The sequence below is a fragment of the Urocampus carinirostris genome, chromosome 4, assembly GCF_059441175.1.
Source record: "Urocampus carinirostris isolate Australia breed hairy pipefish chromosome 4, RoL_Ucar_1.0, whole genome shotgun sequence".
NCBI classification, from domain to species: Eukaryota; Metazoa; Chordata; class Actinopteri; order Syngnathiformes; family Syngnathidae; genus Urocampus; species Urocampus carinirostris.
Window position 1 is genome coordinate 39,446,517 of NC_142352.1, and position 14,795 is coordinate 39,461,311.

Here is a 14,795-nt window from a genome sequence, read left to right on the forward strand (position 1 = left end):
AGATATACAGTTTCCAATGACAATCTTAAATTTTGAATTTGAACCAGAAACCAACTATTTCTAGATTGTTTGAGTCTATGGCAGTGGATGAGTTAATTTACTTTCCTATTAATGTTTTTTCTGAACCTCTTCTTGTGGTGTGTTTATCATTTTTCGTGTCTGTTGGTGCAGTATCAGGAGAACCCATCTGTGGCAATGGACTTGTAGAGGAAGGAGAAGAGTGTGACTGTGGCTACAGTGATCAATGTACAGATCTGTGTTGCTATAACGCCAATCAAGAGGAAGGAAAAAGGTGTAAACTGCAGCCTGGAAAAATATGCAGGTCAGTTGTGATCAATGCATTTTGCCCTGATTTTACCAATCACTTTCATATACGAAAATTCTTCTTGGCAGAAAAAAGTGGAGAAAAAAGTAAAAAACACAATCTACAAGCTGCTAGATCAGACAGTTCATCTTATTTCAAGTATAATATGTCATATTTTACCCAAAACAAATTCAAATATCTGTATGGGGGATTTCTTCTTTTCGCAGCGTATAATTTTGGGATGCTTGATACCACGAATGTTTTGGTCAAATACCATTAAAAAGAATTGTATGATACTAGAGGCCAATTTCTATTATTAAATATGTTCCATCACAAAATCAGATCTACACATCCCTGACTATAGTATGCATACACACAGTGCCTAGCGAAGGTATTGGCTCCTGTTACGGCATGTGTTGCCTCGGAGGCACTGTCTTTTTTGTTTCCTGTTTTTCAGATATCAAGTCTTCTGTCCTGCACTGCTGCTGCCATGCCGTTGGTGGAACGGTTACTCCACCTCCTGGTTCTGGCCATCAATCATCACCACATATTATCTATTAGCTTTTGCCCAATTAGTTTAGGATAAAAGCACCCAGGTTTTTGCTGTTCACTCTTTTTTTTACTTTTTACATGTCTCACATGCAGACCCTTCACAGACTGGTATTTTTGGAAGGCTAGTTCCCGGGGCAGGTTAGACAGAGGCTTCTACACATACCACACATAGGATGTATTTTGTTATACACACCAGGTTAGAGTGGGTATGTCACCTTTGTACTTTATTGGTTTGAGTAGTTAGTTATTTTGCTGCTACTTCGGCTTGGGAGGGGGGGGGTTAGTTAGGCAGTTTAGATGGTTCCCTTCTTAGCTATGTTATTTTATTTTGCCTGGCATACTGCCACTATCCCCCTCCCAAGTAAGTTTTTGTCATTGCCACAATTCAGGCTTAAAGCTCCAAAACTGAAACATTTTATAAGAATCACCAATATGTGAGAAACAATCATCAAGATGGACCGAATTATTTTAACGTTTTCTATTATATTTACAACTGACTTCACAAGTTCCTTGATGACTTCAGAATGATCCATTGCCGACCTAAATGACTAACAATGACAAAGTGCAACTGTGTATCATTAAGTCTCAGTTTAAATGCACCTGCTCTATGATACATAGACTCAGAGGTCTTTGAAATAAGTCACTGGGGTAGAGACAGCAATTATGAAGACCAAAGAGCACATCAAGGATAAAGTTGTGAAAAATGTCAAAGTAGGAACTGGATACTAGAAGATCTTGCAACATTAACACATTTACCGGAGCACTGTAATAATATTAAAATGGACAGAGCATAAAACCACTGCAAATCTACTGAGACCCAGCCGTCCCACTAAACTTTCGGCCCAAACAAGAGAAAACTAATCAGAAACAACCAAGAAGCCCATGATGACATTGAATGACCTGCAGACATACACATCTGAGGTGGGACAATATTTGCTTGAAGGGATTATTATTAAAAGACCCTTTTTTTCAATTAGGCACAGAACTTGTTGTGTTCCTCCCCACAACGCATGCTCCAAAATATTCCACGTGCAACGGATCTCGAGAAATTAATTTTCAAAGTAGAAAGTCTGAACTCATATCCCCTAGGGCAATGACATCACATGATGACGACTTGAAGAAAAGCAAACGGCGGGCCCCGTTAAAAACAGACGGCAATTGTAGTAAACAGCGAATGCATAGCACTCATTTCAGCTTGGAGTAATTGGAACTCTGCTTACCGTGTCGCTGGGGGATTTCTGACTGTTTTGTCAGAGTTGATCATCAAAGGTTAAGTTTACCTGCCATCGTGTACAACGTGACTAGGCCTAATTTTAGGTGACTTTTCCTTTCCTGTTTTTCGCCGCTTGCCTTGCACTTAATATTATATTGTCTAGATCCTCATTAGCGTGCGGGCTCGAGAAAGGCTTCCAGTTTATTTAGCCCCTTGTTTTTTCTCCCGACTGGGTTCATGTTTGTTGCTGCCGTGGCTGCTTACTGCATGCTTTACGTCAGCCAAACTCTCGTTTTTTTTCTGGTTCATCTTCTGTAGCAGTAGGCTAGCCTGTTATGTCCCTGATGGTATAGCCCAATGGTTCCCAAACATTTGCAGGCTGGCGCCCCCTTGGCTCCCCAGTGAATTGGAAACAAACACCTCTTTTTTGATATTTGGTATGCTGCAATTTGACTGGACCAGAGCGGCGTGCGTTAACCGGACCCTGATGCGTCGTCCACTGACTCGTCCTGCTGCACGTGTTGAAGGGCTTCATGATTTTGAAAAAAAAAAAAAAAAAAAAATCTAATAGCGATTTTTCAGACCATAATTGACTTGATTTCAGGCTGTAAACATGACATCTCTGCAATTAGTTTACTGTAAAATTTACCATGTGCTACTGCAGCATGTTCATCAGTGCAAGAAACGTATTCAAGTATTAATTCAAACCCACCATTCCTGCTAACTTATTAACACTACTGCTACTACCATTTATTACACTTATTATAACATTTCACTTCTTAACTTATAAACAAATAAATAAAAAGTACTACTTCCAATTAATAATGCAGTTTTGGGGTTGGACACTATTAGACATTTTTAGCTAGTGTCACAGAATTGGTTTTCTTTGTGCCTTTGTGAACTTTTTTCGTACGCCGTGAAGGGCGCAAATGCTGTTTTGATGGAGGTTTGTTTACCTCTCAGTCCACTTGTAGATTCACCTTTTTCGTCTTTTACTTGTAATCCTTTTTGACATACCGTGTATTGTAGTTTGTGATCATTTTTAAGGTGCTGGTACAAATCACTTGTGTTTCCTCTGGACCGAGCGACTACGCAAAAGCAAATTCTGCAACGGGCGTTTTTTTCTGTTCCACCTCCGCTTCGTCAAAATCAAAATTGGTCCAAACAAGTGATGTACCGCTCTACTTCGGTGCAATCTTCGTTTTCTTCTCGTTTTTTGACTCTTGGACTAAGTTTACGTAGTCCCCCATGACACTCAATGAACTCACACGGTGGGTGTGGCATAGTGTGGTGCTTCCAAATTTTGAATTGCGTTGATTAGCTTGTGCTATTATTAAAACTTCCTCTGATTGGTCAGCGCTTTTAAATGTGGTTCGCCAAAACTCACTACAAAACCTTGAAAAAGCTGCAGTGCTTTGCGGTTTCACAACCGCACTACATCACATTGCGATGTCGATTTGATTTTGGTTAATCGTGCAGCCCTAACTTGTTGTGTACAAATTGTCATACAAACGTTCCAACTTCTGACTTCGACTGGCGCCACTCTAACCCCCAGGTCTTTCCACCTCCCCCAGAGGGGCGGTACCGCCCACTTTGGGAACCACTGGTATAGTCCATGTTAGCTGCCTGTCTGTTATTTTTGCCGTTTCGCACCATTTTGGCTGTTTTGTACGATTGCTGCACCCACCTGTAACACAACGCCTAGCTATTCTCTACAAAAACTACCAAAACTTGGCTTAAAACACTCAAAACCATTTTGACTAGTTAACATGTAAACCAAAAGAGCAACAGGTTTGTCAGGGTGCTGGTGTGCTTAACATGACGTCAGAAGTCAGAAAGTCAAAGACGAGACAAACTGTCTTCAGAAGGCATTATCTCGGAAAATAATTGGAATATACATCATCTACTTTTCAAGTTTTTATTTGTTAGCACAATATAAAACATTGAGAAAAAAAGTGTTTTGTTTTTCACGATTGTGTTTCACATGTTGATTTTTATCTACAAGTGTTAAGCCCAAAATAATAGCAATACAGTACAGTATGTCAAAACGTTCTTGGGGGGTCAATGCTTTCACAAGGCACTGTGTTATAGATTTGCATTTTCATTGTAGGTCCATATTGTAAAAAGATGACTGCAACATGTATAATTAATGAAATGTATACTTCTTTTAATTTGGACTAAACTATAGTTTAATGAACCTCTGTATATAATGGGAAAAACTCCATTATCTTGTCACTTCTATGATAATCTAATAGCAGATTTTGTTTTTATCCAAATTGGGACGGGTCCTTGTCCTTCTGCCTGTGCAGGACCTTTTGACAAAAAGTAAAATAGTTTGCAGAAAGAATTATGCAATTGAGCTTTACTCAACTAACTCAAGTAACTAAATAGTAGGTAAAATTAGGGCAAATTATGACAAAAATGTCCTCAGTTATATTTTATAAATGAGTGTCATGAGACCTTTGGGACCATTTAGAATATCGTATGATTGAGTTTCATCCACTCAACAAGCTTGTTATATGTTTTTTTCTTTGTTGCTGCCAAATGTTATTACACGAAACTGTGAACATAGATGCAATGTAACTTATTTTAGGGTTTTTGTTGCTAAACGATATTGCACTTCTTTTAATGCACTATTGTTCCGATGGACTTTTCTTTGTTCATTCACAGACATTGCACTATTACAGTCTCCAAGCACTACGTTGTAAATATTTTTTTCTGCCTTTTATTTTGACATTTTTTTGTCTTTTATTATTTTTAAAGTCTTTACTACATGTTTACACTGGAGTGCCATGTGTTGCATACAATGTTTCACGATGTTGATATCAATGACAATAAAGACAATTCAATTAAAAAAATATATATTTTAAAATGACCATATTTGCTTCGAAAACTAAAGTGTAACAGAATTTTTCACCACAATATGTAGAAGAGCAAATATTTGTCTACGAAGCTTCATACTTTAACAGAGAGAACAAATGCAAGCTCAGTAATTGTCTGTCTTTCTGCAGTCCAAGCCAAGGCCCATGCTGCACTGAGCAGTGCACCTATCAGAACACTCTTAACAGATGCAGGAAGGCATCTGACTGTGCTCTTGAGGGATTTTGCAGTGGGACCTCGGCCCAGTGTCCTCCTTCGGAACCTAAGGACAACTTCACTTCCTGCCACGAGGACACGCAAGTCTGTATGAATGGGGTATGTGACCTTGAAACTCAGTTCTTACCAGCAAGTGGAGTTAGGTAATCATGCACCCGCTTATTTGGACCAAACAGGTGTGTTCAGGTTCCATTTGTGAGAAGTACAACCTAGAAGAATGTACGTGTGCTAATGAAAACGAAAAAGACGAAGCAAGCGAACTCTGTCATGTGTGTTGCATGGAAAAAAGTGAGTCAATAGTTCTAGAACTTGCCTTTAGGTTTTGAAGGATATTCAGGAAATAAATCAATGTTTCGTCCCCAAAGTGAACCCAAGCACCTGTAGAAGCTCTGGCTCGGAGAAATGGGCCCAGTTCTTCAATAGGAAGATCACCACCTTGCAGCCTGGCTCGCCGTGCAACGACTTCAAGGGCTACTGCGACGTTTTCAGGAGGTGTCGCCTGGTGGATGCTGACGGGCCTTTGTCAAGGCTCAAAAAAGCAATTTTCAATGCGGAGATCTATGAGACCATTTCTGAGTGGATAGTGGTGCGTGTCTTGGATCCATTGCTTCATTACACTGTGTTGCGCACATATTTGTATGTGTCTGTCTTGCAGGATCATTGGTGGGCAGTGCTTTTGATGGGGATAGCTCTTATTTTGGTTATGGTTGGTTTTATCAAGGTCTGCAGTGTCCACACCCCCAGCAGCAACCCCAAGATGGCTCCTCCCAGGCCACTGCCAGGTAGTGCAAACATTCACGTAACTGATGATCCCTTTTTCAGTTTTCTAGTAGGCAGCCCACTGGAGATGGTGGCAGGACATCACAAACATATTTTAAGCGTGAATGTGTTTTGCATTTTAAAGAAATACTTTATTGTTCCTGATATTTTCTCTGCAACAAGCATCCAACCATCTATTTTCCAACCTGTGGGGCCACAGAGCACATCACAGTTGTCCCCGGGGAGTGGCCAGGGGACAACCCGAACTGCTTGGCTACAACAAGCAGTTTCTGACAAAAACTTTTTATTTATGTTCCATAGCTTTAGCATTGTAAATTTGGAGTACAGGAGTACCATTTTCACCAGTTCATCCCTTTCATCTTGAGCATTGTAGGGCGTGTTACTGCAAACCAGTAATTAGTTCCAGCTACTAGTTACTTGAGTTAAAAAGTAATTCAGTTAAACTCACGGAAGGTACAAATTGCAGTATAGACACTCACAGAAGCCATCCCCCTGAAACACATAATAGAATCAATGAAAGAAAACGTAGACATCAACCTGTGAAACCTTCATATTTCTTGCTTTGTGCAATCCTGAGCGCTTGTTAACTAACATTTAACCAAGACAGTACATGTACATTTTGCCTGTGAGATTCAAACCACCCATATTCTGTGTTTTGTCCAAGACATTTTCTTTTGTTTTTTAACATTGTTTTACAAATAAAGAGAACAAAATTGACACTTTAACCGTAATTCTGCGCTCATGTTTGCGCCATTGCTTTCCCGTTGATTTGTTGTTCCTGTATAAGCCATATCTCCACCCCTTGCTTTGCCTTCCATTTGCTACTGATACACTACCAAATGTACGCATATAAACTGACCCCCTGATTTTAGTAATTTATAGTTGTAAATTTAGTTTAGGTATATATAGTACCATATTTTCCGGACTATAAGTTGAGTTTTTTTTCATAGTTTGGCCAGGGGTACAACTTATACTACAGTGAGACTTATATGTTAAATTTTAACACATAATTATATCATTTGAGTTTTACCTTTTTATTGCCAATACTGTACATCACTTCATATGTTATTTTCACACTGAACCACATGAGAGCAGCCTAGGCCTGTGTTGATCAATTAAACCTTGACCGTGACATAAAAGCGGAGGAAGGAACGGGATCTACCGGGAGTCGTTTTCTAGTAGAAGTTACACAGAGGAAACAGATTTGATTGGATTTAGTGATATGGAGTGAAGAAGATTGTTTGGTGGGCATATTATTTATGCTAGAGTTAGCTGAATAACTGAATATGTTACGTCGTTACTGGCAAGCGTATCTAAGATATGGATGTACGTGTTACGTTAGAATAGCGTGTTCTGTATTTTACATTTATTCTAAATTGCCTTACAAGAGGGCATATATGTTTTTAGTGTTAGATTATATCAAAAAAATTCCCCCAAAATGTGACTTATACACCGAGTGCGACTTATACATGTTTTTTCCTTCTTAATTATGCACTTTTTGGCTGGTGCAACTTATACTCCAGAGAGACTAATAGTACGAAAAAATTGGTATATACAGTAGGGAGAATATCTCGATGAGGAGACGCCCAGCCATGAATGTATTCAGTTGTATTTTCTCGGTAAATTTAAACTATGTTTCCGGTGGATCTAGTGGATCTGTATGTGACAACCTTAGTGATGCAGAAGTATTTAACAGTCAGGACACTAAAATTTATGTTCTGTATTGAATTAATATGTAGCAGAACAACTCAGTAATGCACCATGTAGTAATGACAAGATTTGCAACATTTGATTAAAAATTCGTACCAAGAAAAGTAATTACGTTCGTTTGTAATGCGATAGTCCCAACGCTGATCCTAAGTATTGGGTATTATTGCACGCAGGGAAAAATCTGATTGAGGTCAGCGTTTGAGTTTTAGACCAATCCCAATAATCAGTTTACATGACTTGTGACAAGAGATACACTTGTATGAATGGCGTTTGTGAATAACCTAGATGGAAAGGGTAGAGCACGAATTAATATATTTCGCAAATGGATACATTTAGCTTTTTTACTGCAAGACAAAGGTTCATTGCAGCTAGTTTAGTAGTACTATTATTAGTCTCAGTAAAAGCAAATTGATGTGCGTTTACAGTGCCTAACAAAACCGAAAATCAGCAATATTAGGATTTTTATGAAATGATCTGCATTTATATAGTGCTTTTCAAGTCAATGACTTCCCAAAGCTCTCTACATTTGCAAATAGCGGCCCTGCAGCCATGTAAGGTATTAGGGGTTGAGTGTCTCACCCAAGGACACTTCAACATGTAACACGGACGAGCCCGGATTAGAACTGGGATCCCTTGATCCCGAGAAAAGCGCTCTACCTCCTGAGCTACTGCCGCCCCCACAAAATGATTCCCTTGCTGGAGCTTGTACAGTTCACCTGGATGGGGGCAGGGAGAGGAGAATGATTTATTCCCTCTTTATCTAAACATTAGTAACAATTTTGCTCCTCATGTTCTCATTTTGTTGAATGATTAAAATCAATATGTTTAAAATAAATTAATGGTGGGGTGCGTCGCTTAAGGTGTCTTCAAAAAAGTAAGTTGAAAGTAGGATATTTTTCTCTTTTGCGAGCAGGATACCACCTTTAACATGTTTATGTGGTTTTGGTTTCATAACCATGATCAACCAGCTAAAACATTTTAAGACAAATGTTTCATGGACTAAAATGAACGAAATATTACAATTTACTCCACCTCAACATCTTTCGCACTATGCCACATTTGATCACTTAACAAATTGGCTTTTAAAATCCTTTTAAATTGTTTGGTTCAATCTTACAGTTTTGCTTTCCGGTTGGTTTGTCATTTAAGGAGCTGGCAGCCAAGTGGAATTAATGCAAGCTACTACCTAGAAGCTATTTTGTATGGTAGTTTTTATAGGTTTGGGATGTTCAATTCACTCACTGGTGATTCCAACAGTAGCAGCCAGAAAAAACCGTTTCAAGTTGCAGAACTGACACTGGCTCATTGACCTGCAGAAGGCAAAGGCTGATTACCTGTTTAATGTCTTTTCATGGTATTAGAATAATTAAGGATTTAATCAGTAATGCAGGGGTGGGTTTTTTTTTCAAGTCGAAAACATGACTGGCTGTTTGCAGTATTGGATACAAGTTGCCTCTTTCAAGTTAACTGTGTACAAAAAACGTTTTCCTCTCCTTATTGAGCAGAGAGGCATTTAACATTGTGCACGCACAGTGGGCTCTAGTAATCCCTTCTCGGCAACATGAATAGCCCACATGTTTGAACATGCGAAACATGTCTTTGAACACTGTATCTAAGAATTTGACTAAAGAAGAATGTTTAATATTTTATAGGTTTCCTCTGTACCAAAATAGAAATTATTTAAATTGAGACAATTTTTCCGTCACATGTTTATAATAACACTTCCCATTTTCACTTTCAGATAGTTTTATGACAGATTAGGAAAATATGACTCCTTAAATACCTCTTAAGTTAAACATTGAAGTAACATGACTACTGTATTCACACAACAAACAAAAAACAATTTTGGATAGGTTTTTTCACTTATTAACAACAGTTTGAGGACTGTGTTAAGTATATTGTGTTACTAATGCTGTATTACAGGTATATTTCTCCCTGGTGGTCAAGACGTAAAGCTCAATGCATACGTACAGTATTTGCAGTTTTTGCATTATTGAGTTCAGATTTTCAGTGATTCATTTTGGGAACGTACCCTACTTTGGGTCCTTAATTAAACCATTTGTTTACCAGATTCTGAGCTCAGTAAAATGTAAAATAAATATATAAATGTATGCGGAGTTTGTATGTTCTACCCGTGCTTGCGTGGGTTTCCTCCGGGCACTCCGGTTTCATTCCACATTCCAAAAACATGCATTTCAGGTGAATTGGCCGGTCCAAATTGTCCCTAGGTGTGAATGAGCGAATAGAATAGAATAGAATAGAATATACCTTTATTGTCATTGTTACAAAATGGGTTAACATATTGTGACAACGAAATTGGGCTGACAACAAAATTGAATGAGTTATCTCTCCCTGTGTGCCCTGCGATTGGCTGGCAACCAGTTCAGGGTGTCCCCTGCCCACTGCCCGGAGATGGCTGGGATGGGCTCCAGCCCCCCGCGACCCTAATGAGGATAAGCGGTACGGCTGATGAGATGAGATGAGATATATATTATATATATATATATATATATATATATATATATATATATATATATATATATATATATATATTGGGTACCACAGGCTGTACTTGCCCAAGACACACCACAGTAAATGATGCCGATACCACCCTAGTGGTTAAGGGATCCAATTATCCAACCTAACAAACATTTTTTGAGAGCAATTCTAATGCGTTTATGTCAAGTGTTTGGACCCAAATTCGGGGAAAGCAGGAACTGAGACAGGGGTGCTCAAAATAAGGATAGTATTTATTATTAAAAGGAGGTACCAAGTAACAAGACGAGGGGTCACAAAACAACAAAATATCCGAACAAGAAACCACACACAAAAGGCAAACCTGCAACAATGACAGAAGACATAAAAATGACATGACGACGTATGCTATTCAAAATGACCTTATAAAGACTCAGGATAAGGGACAGGTGTGGGTGATTGTGTACACCTGTGCCAAGTTTCAAACCTGGTTCGCGCTCTGATTGGATAGGCTTACAGACTTTACCTTAACATCCCCTTTAAGGGCTGGATACCAGACAGCGCACCCTTCCCTCCAAAAAGGAACAATACAGGATGGCCGAAGTTCCTTTCCCATCGCCGCCAAAAATGGAAAAACCAGAATTGGCCGTGAGCGTTTCTCCTCGCTGCCGAGACAGGAAGCAAGAAGCGCGGCTGAGGGGCTTTCTTCCCACTGACGAGTCAGGAAACAGAGCAGTCTAGGGGCTTTTTACCAGCCGCTGATACAGGAAACCAGAAGCAGATGAGGGGCTTTCTCCTTGCCGACAAGACAGGAAACCAGGAGAGGCAGAGTTGCTTTCTCCTTGCCCCATTGACAGTAAATTTAGGAGTGGCCGAGGGGAATTCTCCTCGTCGAGACTGAAACCAAAAGCCACTGGCGGGACAGGGATGTCGAAGCCTCCCCCTGGGTCCTTTGGTGGTTTGTTGGTTGTGTTTGTTTTTTGAGGGAGTAGACCCATATGCGGGGGAAGCAGGAACCGAGGCAGGGTTGCTCAAAATAAGGATGGTATTTAATAACAAAAAGAGGTACAACGCAGCAAACAAACAAGAAAATGTCCAAACAAACAAAAAAAAAAAACGTATGCTGCAATGACAGAAAATGAATATGACCCAACCACATGTGCAAAAAGTCATTATAAAGGGTCATGAATGTCGTGTTTGCAATGATAGACGGATGTGTGGAGATTGGACACACCTGTGCCCATTTCAAAACCCGGTTGGTGCCCTCTGATAGAAGACGCCGTACTAGATCCCAACACTTTATTTATGTGTGGATTCTTGTGTTTATTTATATTTTTAAGTCTTACTCTTTTATTTATGTGAGTCCTGATACCAGGTATCGGTGCCAACCTTTAAAGTATCTGTACTTGCAATGGTGGCCAACACCAGTATCATCCCACCTCTATCAACTATTGAACAAATATCATGTCAGGATTTAAAGGCATTTCCTTAAAAATAACAGTAAAACCCTACAACTGTGTTTTTCTAACCACATAGGCACCTTGAGGAGAATACAGGGGAACAGCCGCGCCGACAGGTACATTGCCCGGCGTCACCAGCATGGCCCTGACAGGGACTACCAATTGGGCCAGATGGGGCACTGAGATCCTGGCTGGCCGCACTTTGCACCTTTTGGTGCTTCCGCTAAAACACCTTTATTGCAAACCTTGCAAAAACGAGTTCAGTTGATTCAAGTCTCACTTGAGGCCTTAGCGCTGATGCTCAGCTTAGCTTCAATTTTCTATGGTGAAGACGTTTGCTCATCTGCAATTTGCTCTTAGTTTTTAAAAATATTTATTTTGGAGGGACCTGGAAAGAGACAGAAGGAAGCTTTCCTTTCTGCAGCCTCTATTAAACTGTCTTTCCAAGTGTCCCTTTTGTTCAATTCCTGCATAAGACCGCAGCAGGAATGCACATGAAACGAGCCTTTTGTAAGTAAACACTGAAATATATTTTAGTTGCCAAACTTCCATATCCTTTTTGGTGGATTTTTTTCTTTGTTTCTATTTATCTTCTTGAATTATTCAAACAGTAAGGCCAACTCGTCATTCTCATTTTGGGTACAGCTTAAGATTTTAGGTCTTTAGGTCTCTAGGGTTTCTAAGAGTTTCTGTTATTTTTTTAATGTTAATGTTGTTCAACCTACCAGATTTTTTTGGGGTTCATTTTTTTTTCTCCAATTGTGTGCCTGTGTGTTAATGTAACGTATGAATACAAGTTAGCCTGTGAATTTGCTATTGTCGTTACAACACTGCAGTTTGTTGTTGTGCGAGGGTTGTTATTGAGCGGTATGACAATGCATTTTGCTCCAAATTCCCTTTTGATGTTTTCAATCAAATGGAGATAGACACAAAGCGCTTGAGAGGCCGTATGAGAAGTAAATCATACTTGCTCTCAAATAACGTCATACTCTCAAAAATGCACAATTATACATTCACAGTCATACCAATAACAAACACTACCATACGCTTTCCTACATTCTACTATACTCTCATTAACAGACTATTCTCTATCACACATACCACTATACCGTCGTACACACACACTACCATACTTTCACACATTACTATACACTCATTCACACACTGCTATACTCATACACATATTACTTTACTATCATACAATACTATGCTGTCACATATGACTATACTCTCACACTTGCACAACTATACTCTCATACAGACACAGTCATGCTCATGCTCCAACACTCTTATAATACTACTATACTCATCCACACTCCTACAGCATACTCTCTCACACACAGTACTATACTGTCTCACGCATACTACTATACTTTCATACATGCATTCCTCTCTCAAACATACCCCTTTACTCTCATACACACACTACTGTACTATCTCACTCATTACTATACTGTCATACACACTACTCTATCACACATGCCACTATACTGTCATACACACACTACTACATTCGCTCAAATATACTGATATACTCTCTCACACATACTACTATATTAGGAGCAACTCCATTTTGATGTCGAACTGTAGAACATACCCTGATCAGTATCCATCGCCATGGTTACCAAAGTAGCCAAAGTAAAACAACGCGGATAGGTGAGGTGAACATTACACTAAGTGTTAAAAAAACTATAGTAATGGCAGTTTAAATGGTGTGTGAGCTATAAGAGTGTTGTGTGAGTTTATAGTTGGTGTGTGTGTGTGTGTTGGGAGTATAGTATTGTAGTATAGTATGTGTGTGAAAACAGTAGTGTGTGTGAATGAGATATAGTAGTGTGTTGGAGAGTAGTATGTGTGAGAGCATAGTAGTATTTGCGAATGGGTATGACTGAGTATAGTTGTGCATGTGCGAGAGTGTGATGTTTTATGTGAAAGCAAGTATTATTTATTTCACAGTCTCTCATAGCGTGTCCAAGTAAAATTTGATGTTGCCTCCTTACTTTGTTCAAACCACTTGTATGTGAAAATGTTTTGGGGAGTTTTGTGTGTATGACGTTTTGGAAAAACAATCCAAAGTCATGACAATTGGTTGTATTTACTGACTTCTATTTAAAGTACTTGAAATGAGTGAACCCTCTGGGCTTTACTCTGTTCATTTGGGTCCACCTTATGTTTTCTCTTAAATAATGTAAGAAACGTTTCCCATGCTGGATTTCTTAAAACCAATAATAGAGCATATTTAATTATAATTAAAAAAGTTGTATAAGAATACTCACTTGTTGGATGGAATCATACAGTTTGGGAAAAATGCATCTCATTCACCTTCAATTCACTTGCTGGCTCTAAAGTGGGAACAATTAAAAATAAAGATTTTTTTTTTTTTTTTTGAAGGGTCGTCTCTACTTTGCAGATTTTCACTTTTTGCAGGTGGTTTTGTGGGAGGTGCGCCACTACTTCGCGGATTTTAACTTATCGCCGGTGGTTTTGGTTACCCATTAACCGCGATAACCGAGGTCTTACTGTATTACTGTGCTAAGCGTCTGCAGTTTCAAGGTGAGGCACGTAATTCTCTTGCCTCATGGCAGAGGGCAATAGGCAAGGATTCTTTTTGGTGGCACACCTCAGCGCCAAACAATAGAATTATCAAGTCAAGTTTATTTGTACAGCCCTTAATCACACTAAGTCTCAAAGAGCTTTACAGACTGCCATTACACCATCCCCTGATCTAAAACCTACATGAGGGCAAGGGAAAACGCAAAAACCTCAGCATGAGGAAAATGAAGAAACTTTGAGAATAGGCGGCACAGGAGGGAATCCCCCTTCCGGGATCCCCTGCCATCCAGTATTTCATTCAAACCAATATTGTTTTTTTTTATGGAGGATTACCTATTGATGCTTTTATTCAAAAGGAGCAGATCGACTTCATTTCTAGTTAAGGTAAGAGATAAAAAAATATTTTTTTCTATGCTACCGTTTACATATTACTTTCTTGCGCTGACAATCAAATTATTATTTGTTCTTTTATTTGTAATTCTGACTGTGCCTCCTCTGACTTGAACTCCACACGTCACTCAACACAAACATTTTACACTTAGTGCAAAACGGTCTTTTTTTTTTTTTTTTTTTTTCGCAGCCTGTCCTTGATACTTTCTTGTTTGTTCGCTTGCATCACGGGCCAAAGTCAATGTGCTCTATCGCAGCCCTG

The 14,795-nt window shown here is 39.2% G+C and overlaps 1 protein-coding gene across 3 annotated transcripts in view; it reads left to right on the forward strand.

Moving 5' to 3' along the window:
• adam10a (ADAM metallopeptidase domain 10a) overlaps positions 1–13,745 on the forward strand; it is a 33,211-nt gene extending 19,466 nt beyond the window's left edge. For all 3 annotated transcript variants that reach the window (XM_088334507.1, XM_088334506.1, XM_088334508.1), the window contains 6 exons: positions 172–322; positions 5,081–5,264; positions 5,342–5,453; positions 5,531–5,751; positions 5,821–5,947; positions 11,667–13,745. In XM_088334507.1, the coding sequence (XP_088190633.1) occupies positions 172–322; positions 5,081–5,264; positions 5,342–5,453; positions 5,531–5,751; positions 5,821–5,947; positions 11,667–11,773 (902 nt within the window). In that variant the 3' untranslated portion in view covers positions 11,774–13,745. The remainder of the gene's footprint in view (positions 1–171; positions 323–5,080; positions 5,265–5,341; positions 5,454–5,530; positions 5,752–5,820; positions 5,948–11,666) is intronic.
• Positions 13,746–14,795: the final 1,050 nt, after the last annotated feature.